At 46.9% G+C, this 12,680-nt stretch overlaps 1 protein-coding gene across 2 annotated transcripts in view; it reads left to right on the forward strand.

Annotated features, from left to right (window-relative positions):
- ITGA9 (integrin subunit alpha 9) overlaps window positions 1-12,680 on the forward strand; it is a 309,655-nt gene that overhangs the window by 170,776 nt on the left and 126,199 nt on the right. For both annotated transcript variants that reach the window (XM_037070767.1, XM_037070768.1), the window contains exon 17: window positions 8,877-8,953. In XM_037070767.1, coding sequence (XP_036926662.1) covers window positions 8,877-8,953 — 77 coding nt within the window. The remainder of the gene's footprint in view (window positions 1-8,876; window positions 8,954-12,680) is intronic.

The raw sequence follows: 12,680 nt of genomic DNA on the forward strand, positions 1-12,680 counted from the left end.
TGAAAGGGAGAGGAAGGAAGATAAAATGAAGAGGCAGGGCAGGAAGCAGATGACTTCTTTCTTGACTGAGAAATAGAGATGGGTGTCATCTACCAACAGTGAAGTGGGGTAAAGAGATCAGGCTATGGACTCAGAAAATTTCCAGGTAACTAGTCCTTTAGTCTTAGTATTATTCTGCTCTCTAAGGTAGACTCTTGCTGGCCTAATCAACTTGGGTTATGGTAGCAGTCCAAATTCAGGGGAGGCATTTCAGGGTGCTGGGTACTTGTGTCTCTGAAGTGACCCTAGGGAGGTAGCCACCTGTGCTGTTAAGCATCTTGCTTCCCTGGGCACACCTTCCACAGTGAACCCGACGCTCCCTTCTCCAGATCCATCAGAGGCCCAGAGTAGGCCTTCTTTAGTGAAGAGCATCTCGCAGCCTTTACTGAGAAATCAATATGAAAACATTATTCTTAGTTACTTCTAGTTCAAGATGGTTGAGCAAGCATGCATATTTATGTTTGTGCTTTCTGAGGCCCCATTAGAATGAGCAGGAATGAGTAAACCTGAACAGGAAGGCGCATACCATGGGGGAAGGAGCATCCGTCAGTGAGAAGTCCTGGTAGTTTTCTGCAGTGAGTAAAGAAGGTGGAAGAGTGTTGGCGGGCGAACCTTGCCCTTACTCAGTCTGGGTGCGTGTCTGCTCACGGCCCCAGAGAGGCTGCAGTCCCAGCCTGCCCAGCACTTAGTTACAGAGGGTGAAATGGGGCTGGGGGTTTACGTGAAGGTTGGTGTGTGGAAGAGTTGACCTTCCTCCCCTTACCCTATCCGTACATGCTGCAGGCGTGCAGAATAGCAAGCAACCAGCCATTTTCTTCTCTAAAGAACCGAATAAAGTGCTGGAGCGATAGTGTGGGGTAGGATGGTTCCCCAGAGGAAAGCCTGCCTTCTGGCATTTCTCCAGGTCGCAAGAGCTAGCTTCCACTCCCACCACCCACCCAGACACTCCCACAGATTTTCCAATCAGCTCTTTTACCTCCTCTTAAATATGAATGAACAACCAAGGAAACCTGAGACTGGAGGGAAATGTGGTTCCTGATAAAAATAATATATAAACCTACAGAAGAACTGATTAGAAGGAAATAAACTGTTCAGGGAATAGAGTGATTATAAAAATGTAAAACCAACAAGCTCTATGTAATAAACAAAAGTCGATTTAAGAATATATTCCATTATAAAATGATTGAAATTCTGTTTCTTTTTAAAGAGAAGAATCAGAGAAGAAAGAAAGCATTCTTGAAAATTAATAATGTGGTTGCAGAGCCAAAAATGTAGTAGAAAGATTAGAAGATAATGGTAAGAAAGCAGAGACAAATAAAAAATAGAAAAGACAGTAAAGGATTAATTGACAAGGACCTATATCCAAGTAATTGGAATATCAGGAAAAGTAAACAGAGAAAATGATGAAAAAATTGTAAGACAGATAATGGAATTAAAAATTTTATAGTGTTAAAGAGATTTTTTTAGATTTAAAGACCCACTGACTTACAAGCAAGATAAATCAAAAATATCTTAAATACATCATTTTGAAATATCACTGCTCCTTGAACATAAGGAGAATTCTAAATGCTTCCAGGATGATGACATTGGGGACGTACGTCAGCTTACAACAGAGTTAGAGTCACACTGTATGTCCATTAGACTCCTCATTAGCAAGATTGGAAGCTGGTATATGGTTCAGCAAGGGCTTCAAAGTTTTCTGAAAGTGGTTTTGCAGCTAGAATTTTATACACAGCCTAACAGTCGAGTATGAGGTCAAAATAACTTTTCAGACAAGCAAGGACCCAGCAAGTTTACCTCCCCAGCAACCCTTCCAAGGGAATCCCCCGGAATGGGCTCTAACAGAACAAGGCGGACAAGTACAGGCAGCCAGATGCAGGGTACAAGAAACAGTGGGATTAACCCTCAGGAGTCTACTGACAAGAAACGAATCAGTGTTACAACTGTGCAAGAAGTCTAAAGAACAACTGATCCGTTTAGAACAGGGAGGGTCAATGGACTTCAAGAAGAACAAAGCCAGCAATAGACAGAAAATATTCAGGCACAGCATTGATTAAATATATTTTTTATGGATAAAAAACAAAGGCAATCAAGAACTCCCAGAAAAAAATAGAAACATGATCAATGTGTCATAGTCCAAATATAAAACAAATTAAAATAGCGTGGAATTTTTTTTAAACACTGTTTATTTTTTTAAATATTTTACTTATTTATTTATCTTTAGATGGGAAGGAGGGAGGGAGAGAAACATCAATGTATGGTTGCCTTTCGTGTGTCCCCTGCTGGGAGTTGGCCTGCAGGGAACTGGCCTGCAACCCGGCATGTGCCCTGACTGGGAATCGAACTGAGATCTTCTGTTTTGCAGGCCTGCACTCAATTCACTGAGCTACACCAGCCAGGGCCTTAAAGTGGAATTTTAAGCAAGAAGAGGAGTACAAGGAGGAGAAGGACCTCAATACTAGAAGTATTCTCCCTTAAGTAGGCGTTGGGCATTCTAGGAGTTTAGCTTTGAACCCGTGGAGGGGGATTTGTAATCATGACGCTCTTACTGGCTCTGCCGTGAGCAGTAATCGTGTAGCCACAATAACAATGGCACTGTGTGTTGGCTTTCAGTGTTTACAATCAATCCCACATACTGTGGTTACAATATACACTGTAAATGCCATGAACTGTGATTGTATAGAGGTAAAAATAGAATCAAAGAGGTTCTCTCAGTATCTTACTCTTTGAAGTCAGTGAGCCAAGAGATATGATAAAATTCGATGGCATAAGAAATAGCTGTTTGTTGCATAAACTCACAGAGGTCGCCCGTAGAGCAGCGTGAAGTGTGGTCGCCGAGTCAGCAGGATCAGCCTCTCCTGGGATCTGAGGAGAAATGAAAGTTCTCGGGACCGCCCCAGACCCTTTGAACTAGATGTTCAGGGGGTTGTCTCAGCAGTCGGTGTTAACAAGCTGGCCGGGCAATCTGGTGCAGCTAATATTTGAGAATCGCTGCAGTCAAGGAGCTCAGGGTAGTGATTCGCCTATAAAGTTAGGAAGGTGGATGGGAGGGGCCAGTATGTAAGCAGCATTCATTCCTGTCTGTCGTGGCAGGAATTCTGTAAGATACTGTCCAAATCTGCTGAACCAAGGCATAGTAGTATCAGCATATTTTTACAGATATGGAAATAATCATCAAAAGAAACAGTGGACATGGGTAATAGTGGTTGCCTCTGGAGACCAGGACACAGTAAGGAAGTGTGCAGTGGGGGCAGGGGTGAGGGTATCGTTATTTTCACTCTAACCATGTGATTCTTCAGTTGAAATTAAAATGCAAGACAAATACTGTCCTTAGATTGGGAATATTGTCCAGGAGCCCGAGAAAAGAAATCTGGGAAAGTGATCCTTGCTTATTCTCCTTTTCCTAATTAACAATTTTTTTTTAAAAAAGATAATTTAATTACCTTCGTCCATATGTTTTCCAGATGTTGGCTCAGTTTCAGGGGAAGAAAGATTCTGAGAGTGAGGGTGAGGCCCACCCGGGGAAGCAGAGCTAATGTCCATCCTCTGTGTGCATATGTGATAACTCCACAAAACACATCTCGCCTCTTTCATTGGTGCTCTTTAAGTCATGTAGCCAGATAGCACTGGGACTTAAATGCCTTCATGTCTTCAGCTGAAAGACACTGAACCCCTGTTGGTGCATAGCATTGTACCATGGAGTGGATTAAGTCATGGTGGTCCTGTAGAGTCAGGGTCCGCCCCCACTGGTGGTCTTGTCCAGGTGGAGTAGCTACACAAACAGTGTGTATAGCATGGAGATGGTGACGAGAGCAAGTTAAGTACAGCCTGACTGATGGGCCCCAGGCTTTTTTGCAGTGAGCGGAAGTGAGTGAGACAGGCAGGAGGCCAAGCCTTCCCTCTGCTGGGTGAAGAAGTGGTCTTGGGAGAGTGGATTCTGGGGTAGGTACCCAGCTGTGTGAGTGGATGCCGGGGTTGCCACCGTCGCCAAGAATAGAGTAGGATCCTGGGTGTTGTGGGGATAATGGAACACCAGCACTCCAGCCGCCTGATGAGCATCTTTCGCCCAAAAGTTTTAAGAAAAGCAGAGACCCGTCTCTCTCTCCTTGGGGGATATTTGATAGAAAAAAAAACCAAAACAAAGCAAAATTTATGTTATCCATTAACCAGAATAATATTTAAAAGGACTATAAATCTAAGAGCAACTCAATCATTTGAGTGTTCAGTACACCTGAGACGTTAATAAAAAAAAATAAATAAAATATTGCTGCTTTAGTGGACGTACAGACAACAGAGGAATAAGGTATACAGAGCGGAAGGCAAGACTCAGATTAGCGTGTGTGTGTTTCCCTCCAGAGACCACTTCTGGCTGAGGAGAAGATGCTCTGTGGAGAAAGGAAGAATTGGCCAGAGCTTAAAGGAAGAACAAGGATTTGGATGCTCAGGGCTGAAGGGGTTTGACGGACTAACAGGGCAGGAGGGACTGATGGACGCTAACGGTCTCCCATGTGACTGAATATCTAGTGAAGGGAAGGGGAGGGGCCACCGGGACTGGAGCTACAGTCATATAGTCTAAGGCCACCTGTTCACTGGCTGAGGCATTGGACTTGACCCTGTAGAGAACCACCACATTTTCTTGAGAGCCAGCTGTTCTACTGTAAACTCAAATGATGCATGAATTCCTCCCCTTCATCTCTACTGCTGTCACTTTAGTTTAAGCCACCATCATTTCTCACTTGGATTAGGTCACATCTCCTCACAAGCTCCCCCACTCCCACTGGCTTCCTTCTGCCCTTAGAAGAAAATCTAGACTCTTGCTAAGGCCCATAAAACCCTGCACATGGAGGCTTTGGTCTCTCCAGTGTCATTCAGTGTTAACCACGTACTATGCTCCAATCACCTGCCAACTTACCAAGTTCTTTCTTGCCTCAGGCCCTTTGCACAGGCTGGTGCTGCTTCCATAAAGTGCTGGCCATGCTTTCCTCACAGTCAGTTCTTCAAGTCTCAGCCTCAGTATTACCTGCCGAGAGAACCATTCCCCAACTACCCTGTACTACCTGGCCTTTTGATTTCTTTATGTCGTCTATCACAGTTTGTCATAGTTTTGTCTAATTGCTTTTCTGCTTCCCTTACTAAGGGAGCCCCACGAGGGATCTATTTTGTCTCGTTTGCTGTTCATCCCGAGAGCCCAGCACAGTGCCTGACAGATGCTCAGTCAGTCTCAGTGGAAAGAGCCCTTCTGAAAGCGCACGTTGTCTAGGTCATCCTGCAAAGGTTGGGCGTCATAGCTGAGTTTCTTCACTAGCAGATTCAGCAAGCTCTTTAATTCACAGACATGTGTTCCATGAGCTTGCCAGGAATTCCTCCCAGCTGGGAGAGTGCAGCGTGTGGTGTGGGGGACTTACCTACGTGACAGGACACATGTGCATGTATGAATCTCCTTTTCAAAAAACCAGGTGGAGGAAATACGGCCGGTGAAAGGAAAGCCATTGGCTCGGTAGAGAATGCCCCCTTTACCATCTTTGAAGTGAAAAGTGAGCTGTTTGGCTCTAGTATTAATTTTGAACTATGTATAACCTTTGGACCTCCATCGTGCCAGAAGTCACTGCCGTCTGTCACTCCCACTCCAAACCCCTTAATGCCCAGAATGTGGGCATATGGCCCGTTGCCTGTGAAAACCGCTGGTAGTTCAGCCTGGATGGGAGATAGCACTTTTCGGGCTGGAGTGTCCAGCTAGCTTCAGATGCTGTTACAACTCTGAGGTTTATTTTCATGATCACATATGAGGTCTCTGCCCCAGGACGGAAGAGCTGGGCTGCTGGGAGGGGCAGAAGAGAAGAGAGCAGAGTAACGCAGACGCCAGAGCCGGGCAGGTGTCAGAGCTCATCCAGCCTGGGGGATCCAGACTGCGTACCAGCCTGTGTATCCGGGTTCGGGGGAGCAGTCTGGCCCAGTGCAGGAGGAGAAGGGGTGTTCGAGGAAGAAGTTTCCGCCCCCTCCCATCTCAGTTTCAGCCAGATCAACCCTCCTTCTACTGGCATCAGCGTCTGGGTAATCTTTTCAGAAAGGGCACCTTGGTGGAACACGCCCTGAAAGCATCTCCTCTCAAGTGCTCCCGAGGGAAACAAGGAACTCAGCCTCCTCCCTGACTGGAGGAGTCTCGTCTGTGTGCCTGAGGCGTCCCCTCCAAGGGTAACCCTACGAGCAAAGGAGAGAGGACTCCTGCCTCTCAAAGGTCAGGCTGTACCCTACACTGACCTGTTCAATTTGCAAAACTTCTTCCTCAGTATTAGGCTTTATCTTTGCAATTTTATGGAAAAGGTGTGTTCTGCCCACCCCCAAACTTTTTTTAGAAGAAGAATTTGTTTTCCTCCCAAATCTTCAAGCCCATTGGGTTTCCTTCTTCATTGCCCTGTATTATTGAAAACCTGATCTACAAACAAATGTGTGTGTGTGTGTGTGTGTGTGTGAACGAGGGCTCACACCCAGTGGACAGTCTCTGGCTGGGGAAGAAACATGAGCCCCTCCCTTGTTTTCTTCTGGGACGTTTTTTTGGAAATCACACACAAGACACGGATACCTAAGCTATACCTGCAGCCCCACGGAGGCGGTGTTCCTGCAGGTGGTGGGGAGAAGTCTTGCTGGCCCGCTCTTTATTTGGGGGGCCATCTTTCTCTCCGTTACTGGACTCTCTCTGGCTCAACAGCTGTTCACCCGGCCACTGGCACGGTTTCCCTTTCCTCTGGCAGCACCAGCCCCTTCATTTGAACTCGCTGGATCTGTTTTCTACCTCTCGTGACTGATGAGTAGCAATTTTTAAGAAATAAAGCTACTATCACCAAGTCCGAGAAACTGATCCTCCTCTGGACCTGCCAGCTGGAATAGGTGAAGAATCCCACTTCCTATCACATCAGAAGGGAAGATTTTTTCCAGTGCAGGTTTGGGTCGGAGAAATGGCTGCTCTGAGGCCTGCGCACCTGGTGAGGAAGGCAGACTGTCTCTCTCACCTGTGAAGCGGAAAAGACAGGTGCAAGGAGGAGCCTGTCACCAGGGGCAGAGCGGGGTTTTGTGGGGCCTGAGGCTTCACCGTCTGGGTGGAGAGATGCTCTTGAAGAAAAAAAAGTAAAGTTGTGAATACCAATGTAGGGTCAAGAAGGCATGTCTGTGAGGGGCCTTCGGACTCCCATTTGAGTAGTGTGGTGGGAAAGCTACTTTTACCTAACCTCAAAAAGCCGCCTTCGCTTGCCTGAGATATTTGTGGCATCTTCACACCCACTTCCTCCTGTTTTCTCCTTGGTCGAGGAGGGCAGAGAAAGCACCAACGTCTTAAATTGAAATCTCCTGGAAAGTTGGCGTTCTCCTTGCCCCCGGCAGTGTCCAAAAGAACACGGGAATTTTCTCTGTTTGCCCAAGACTTCTTTCTGTGAGTCCTCCCCCGCAATCAAAGCAGGAATGTTGGCTGGGACACTTTATTCTTTTGGAAATACGACATAGGAATACAAATTTCCATAGGTAGCATCGCTCCATCTGGCCAGGTCTAGACCGCCCGTTGGCCAGCAGGTTTGCCCGAGTCCACATTGGCGCTCCGAGATGCCGCCTGGACTTACCCTGTGGGATGGCATCGATCCCCTGGAATGGTGTTTGGGGGCAGAGGGAGTGACGATGAAGAAGTTTAATAGTGAATAAATTACAACTAAAACATGGCAACAGGCTCTCCTCTTCAAAATCCCACTGAAACCCTGAGCCGACTGTTGGTAGTGAAGTGTCTCTATCAGTTGGAAACACAGGGAGCCCGACGGCCCTAGATCACAGATGCCACAGAGGCGGACACCAGACTGAGCGAGGGAGAGACAAGCCCACCGTGTGCCGTAGAGGGGAGACAGCTGCAACTCCTCCCAAAAGGCCGCTTCTCCCAGCCGACCCCCACGGATAGGCGCAGCTCAGGCCCCTCCACGAACCCTCTGGAAGGACAGTGGTTCTGCACAAAGAGTCATAGGCTCCACCACTGGGCGGGGCTTTGGCCAGCTAAGCCCGGTCTTTTGATTGATCGATTGATCGATTGATTGACTTTAGATAGAGAAAGGGAGGAAGAGAGGGAGGGAAGGAGAGAGAGAGAGGGAGAGAGGGACATCAATTTGTTTTTCCACTTATTTATGAGTCCACTGGTTGATTCTTGTATGTGCTCTGAGTAGGGATCGAACCCAGAACCTCAGTGTATCAGATGACGCTCTGATCGACTGAGCTGCCCTGCCAGGGCCTCGAGGCCCAGTGTTGGTTAGAAAAAGGGCACTGAAGGGAAAGGGTCCCTTTGGTCCTCTCTGGTGCCCTCAGTGTGATAGTCTAATTGCCACTGACTTTTTCCTTTGGAGCTAAAAACTAGAATACAACCCCATGGCTCAGGCAGACTCTATCTCAGATATAGATTGTCTGCCTCCCCAAGGCAGCAAGCAGAGGGAAATGACCAGGCAATAATCTTAGAAATTCTTTACTGCCCTGATTCTTATTCACTCACATGTGAGGGCATTGCCAGATATTCTCAAAGATGGAAAGGACACCTACCCTGTGCCCTTCTTGAAAAATCTACTCGAAGAAGCACTTGAACAGGCTGAAAAATGACCCAAGTGAGGAGTACGCCCTGCAGGTGGGACCAGCATGGATTTGGGTTTCCTCGGAGCCTGCGAAGGGCCCCCAGCCAAGCCAGGGGGTGGGCTTCTGGGCAGTCGAGGGCTTGACAGGCTCATGGAAGGGTTCCTGCTAATTTGGAAGAAAATATTCGACTGCTATTCACTCATTTGTCATTAAATCCGGTGCCAACCCTCCTGTTGTGTCTCTCACAGACTGTTTTTGAGAGGAATTGCCATTCCGAGGACTGTGCCGCAGACCTGCAGCTTCAGGGTCAACTGTTGCTGTCCAGGTGAGTCAGCGATCCTTCCTCAACATTGTTCTGGAAAGTTCCTTTGTCTTGGCTCCAAGCTCAAAGTCTGAATGTGCAGATTTCTCCAACGGAGCGGGTAAGGTTGGTTACGATGATATTTTGTGGTTTTAAAAAATGTGTATTATACAATATTTTAACAGCAGCTATTATTGGGGGGGGATAATTTGTTTTTTGTTTGCAGTTCCACACACCTCGCAATTTAGTCTGTTTCTAATTTCTGTGAATATTTGTATATGTCGTGGGGGTGTATTTTATCTTTCCTCACTGTATTAAGTTGAACCATATGAAATTGCCAATATTTAACTGTTTGGGACAATTCGCATGATCAGACTGATCATTATATAAAGGTTCTTTTTATTTTGTCCCCACACCTAGCAGTGTATCTGCTTTAACAACAAGTAATTGTCCTGTGGCAGGAGGGGGCGAGGCAGGGGGCAGGCTGCCCTGATCCAAGTGAGCAGACAAGCTCTATTGTTTCGGGGTTCCCACCCTCGGTACGAGAATCCCCCAGGCTAACGGTGAACCCCACGCACATGGAGGCCTCCCGTTTCCCCTTTGTCAGCCTTGTATTTCAGGCCTGTTTCAGGATGCAGGCGCTGGCCCTGGATCACTTAGCCACACCTTGGAGAGCGGTTTCCTTTCCAGACGATTCCTTCTGAAAGATCGTTGGGGCCTCGGGGCCAGGAAGCCTGTCCATATGATTTATTACCATTTCTCAAAAATAGTCATCCCTTTTGGTAGTTATTCTCTAAAGTGCCATATTCTGTCTTTTATTTGTACTTGTGAAAGTTAAGTTTGTGTGGAATGAAAGAAATACCCCTCATGAATGAGTGACTACCCTAAAACACTTATGATGATAAATGTATTATTCATCAAAGGGAAGTAATACTAAGATTCTTTTTCTTTTGTTTGCATTTATTGGGTGAAAATTGATGTCATCCCCCAACACCCACACACAAATATTCCTCCAAACCACTTAAATATTAATTAGCATTACTTCTACCTAAAGCAAGAGTGGTAGATTGAAGTACCAGATGTTTTGCCAAGCTTAGAAAATCACTTCAGACTGATGAAGTGGATGTGGGGAACTTTTAACATTGGTCAGAAGGACCTCCTGGAGCTTTTGAAGACACCAAATCTGAAGGAGGTTTATACATGACCAGGTCATTACTTTTAGTTTTAAATAGGTCTTCCAAAAAAGGTGTTTTATGGAAAAAGTAACTTGAAAGAAAATATATGGATTTGTTTTGTCTTGAGGCAGGCTGTAAATGTTGGCCGTTTATTTTGGATTATAGATAAGTTCGTGGGGTGGGAAAATGCCCACTTGTTCCAAGGTTAAATATTAGGTTAGGAAAGTCCCGATGTTTTTGCTGCCCTGTAATGGATGGTCAAATCTAACTCTGTTGAATTGAGCTTTTCATATATTAAGATGCGAAACCCATGGCTCATGATCAGTGAGGTACCTTATGCCTATAGCTGACTCCATTTCCACAACTTTGCTCCTTAAGAGTATTGTTGAGAAACAGTTCTGCTCTGTGGGCCCAGTAATCAGCAACATGAGAACTTGTGGGGTGGTCAGGGCCCAGACCCTCCTATGTATCAGCTAGTGGTAGCCACCAAATATGCTGCATAACAAACCACTTCAAAACTCCGTAGTTAAAAACAGCAATCACTTATCCTTAAGGGTCTGCATGTCAGCTGCATGTTGGCCAGTCCAGGCTGGGTTCAACTGGATCTTGGTTGAGTCACTCATGCATCTGGGGTTCAGCAGGTGGTGGGTTGATCTCAAGTGTGGGTGACCCAGTTCATCTCTGCTTCTTGTGTCTTTCATTGTCCTGCTGGAACCAATAGGCTGGCCTGGGCATGCTCTCCTCCTGGCATGGCAATGGTGCAAGAGGGAAGGGAGAGACATGCAACATCTCTGAGGGCCTAGGCTCAGAACTATGCATTCTTACCTCAGCCTTCTTCTATTGGTCACAGCAAGTCCATGGGCAAACCCAAAGTCAAGGGACAGGAAAACATGCTCTGGCCCTTAAGCAGGAGGAACTGAAAAGGCACACAGCCCTGGCACAAGTATAGAGAGGCTGGCAAATTGGGACAACAATGTTGTCTACCCCCCCTGTATAAGGAACGGGGTCGCTCTGTCTCTTTTCTGATGCCCTTTCATTTTCGGGCCTATTTTAGTCTTTCTTGCAATTCCGTCTTTCTAGAACTCAGACAGGAGACCTAGAGACAGACGGCGGAGACTTTCTGAATCTCAGGAAGCAGTGTCCTTGGAGCAACACTCCGGGTCTCTCCTTAGGATAAGTTATTTCTAAGGGGGCCCCTTGGTCTCTCAAAATAGCCTCTTGGCTGCATCCCCCCATTAAACCTTCCTTATACCGTTGGGCCCATAGCTGTCCTCAGAGGAACTACCAGAGAAATATTACTTGGTAATTAGATTGATAGAGATACAAAACCAAACCTGTGGTTTCCATCACGTTGGATTTCCCAGACCTTCACATAGCACCAGGCACAAAGTGGAGGAAGGTACATGTGGTCAGTAAAAAACTGGTAGTGGGAGCCAGGATCTGGATTTGATTGGCCAAGGCTCAGTGGCTGGAACTGGAAGTAAGCTGCTTTGGTTATTATTTAGTTCCCTTGGTTCATTCCTGCCTGGGGTGGGATGCACATTCCTTCATTGTTCAAGCCAGGGGAGTTCTGGGCACCAGGCCCCTCTCCCAATGTGTACGGCGTGGGTGGAAGGTGGCACCCCCCATCTCAGTGCTTAAGAGAGGTGGGTGGGTCATTACAGGGCCATGGAGCAGCTTCTCAGCAGAGGAATTAAGGAGAATAAGGAGGGTCCAGGCATCTGGGCAGAGAGAAAATGGGAGCAGAGCAATGGAGTTATGGAGAGCTGGATTCCCATGAAGATCTGCAGGGTCTGTGGTGATGGAGATGGTCAGGAGAACATAGTGAGAGATGAGGGAAATGGAGCACGGGAGTGAGGGGGAGGGTGGAGAGAATGAGAGAATGGTGTGGGTCATGTGGTCCTCCACTCAGTGACAATGTGTTCCCACTGGAGCTATTCCATCAGCTACTCTCTCTATCCACCTTAGTTCCCACAGCCCTGCCTTGGGTCAATGCTGTGGCCTTGGTCTTGGTGCAGGAGCACCCTTGGCAAGGCTGGACTTACGAGAGATGTTGTGTGGATCTCCACCATGGTGCCTCCCCAAGGGCTTCTCAAGGGCCATTTGGACACAATGTTTGCCTTTTGTGCTGTCCTTGGAGCCTAGCTCTCATGTTGGCTGAGACTCGCTGTACTGAAAAGTTGAAGCAAAGGGGTAGCAGAGAAAGATCCCGTCAATGACTGGTAGACGATGCCATACAAGGTACTGTGGCTAGAAGCAGCTAAGTTCCCACCAGTCTGAGGAGCCTTTGTCTTGAGAATACAAGTGGGAAAGACACCCGGGAGTGCTTGGGTCACCCAGAGTGACCAGGGGCTGAGCCAGGAAATGCTCTCTATGACTGGGACTCTTGCATGTTTTTATTTTCTCCAGAGAGCACGAATCCTGGCAGGCCTGTTGTCTCCTGAAACAGTCAAGTCGTCAATGAAAAGTCCACAGTCGTTAATGGTCTTGAGGCTAGTTCCAAAACATGCCATTTCCAAAAATGTCCAGGAGTGGGGATGAAGCTGTACAGATAGTTTCTGTTAAACAGGACTGAA

Source organism: Sturnira hondurensis, unplaced genomic scaffold (genome assembly GCF_014824575.4).
Source record: "Sturnira hondurensis isolate 20B ecotype Veracruz unplaced genomic scaffold, ASM1482457v3 Scaffold0019006, whole genome shotgun sequence".
In the NCBI taxonomy this organism is placed as follows: domain Eukaryota; kingdom Metazoa; phylum Chordata; class Mammalia; order Chiroptera; family Phyllostomidae; genus Sturnira; species Sturnira hondurensis.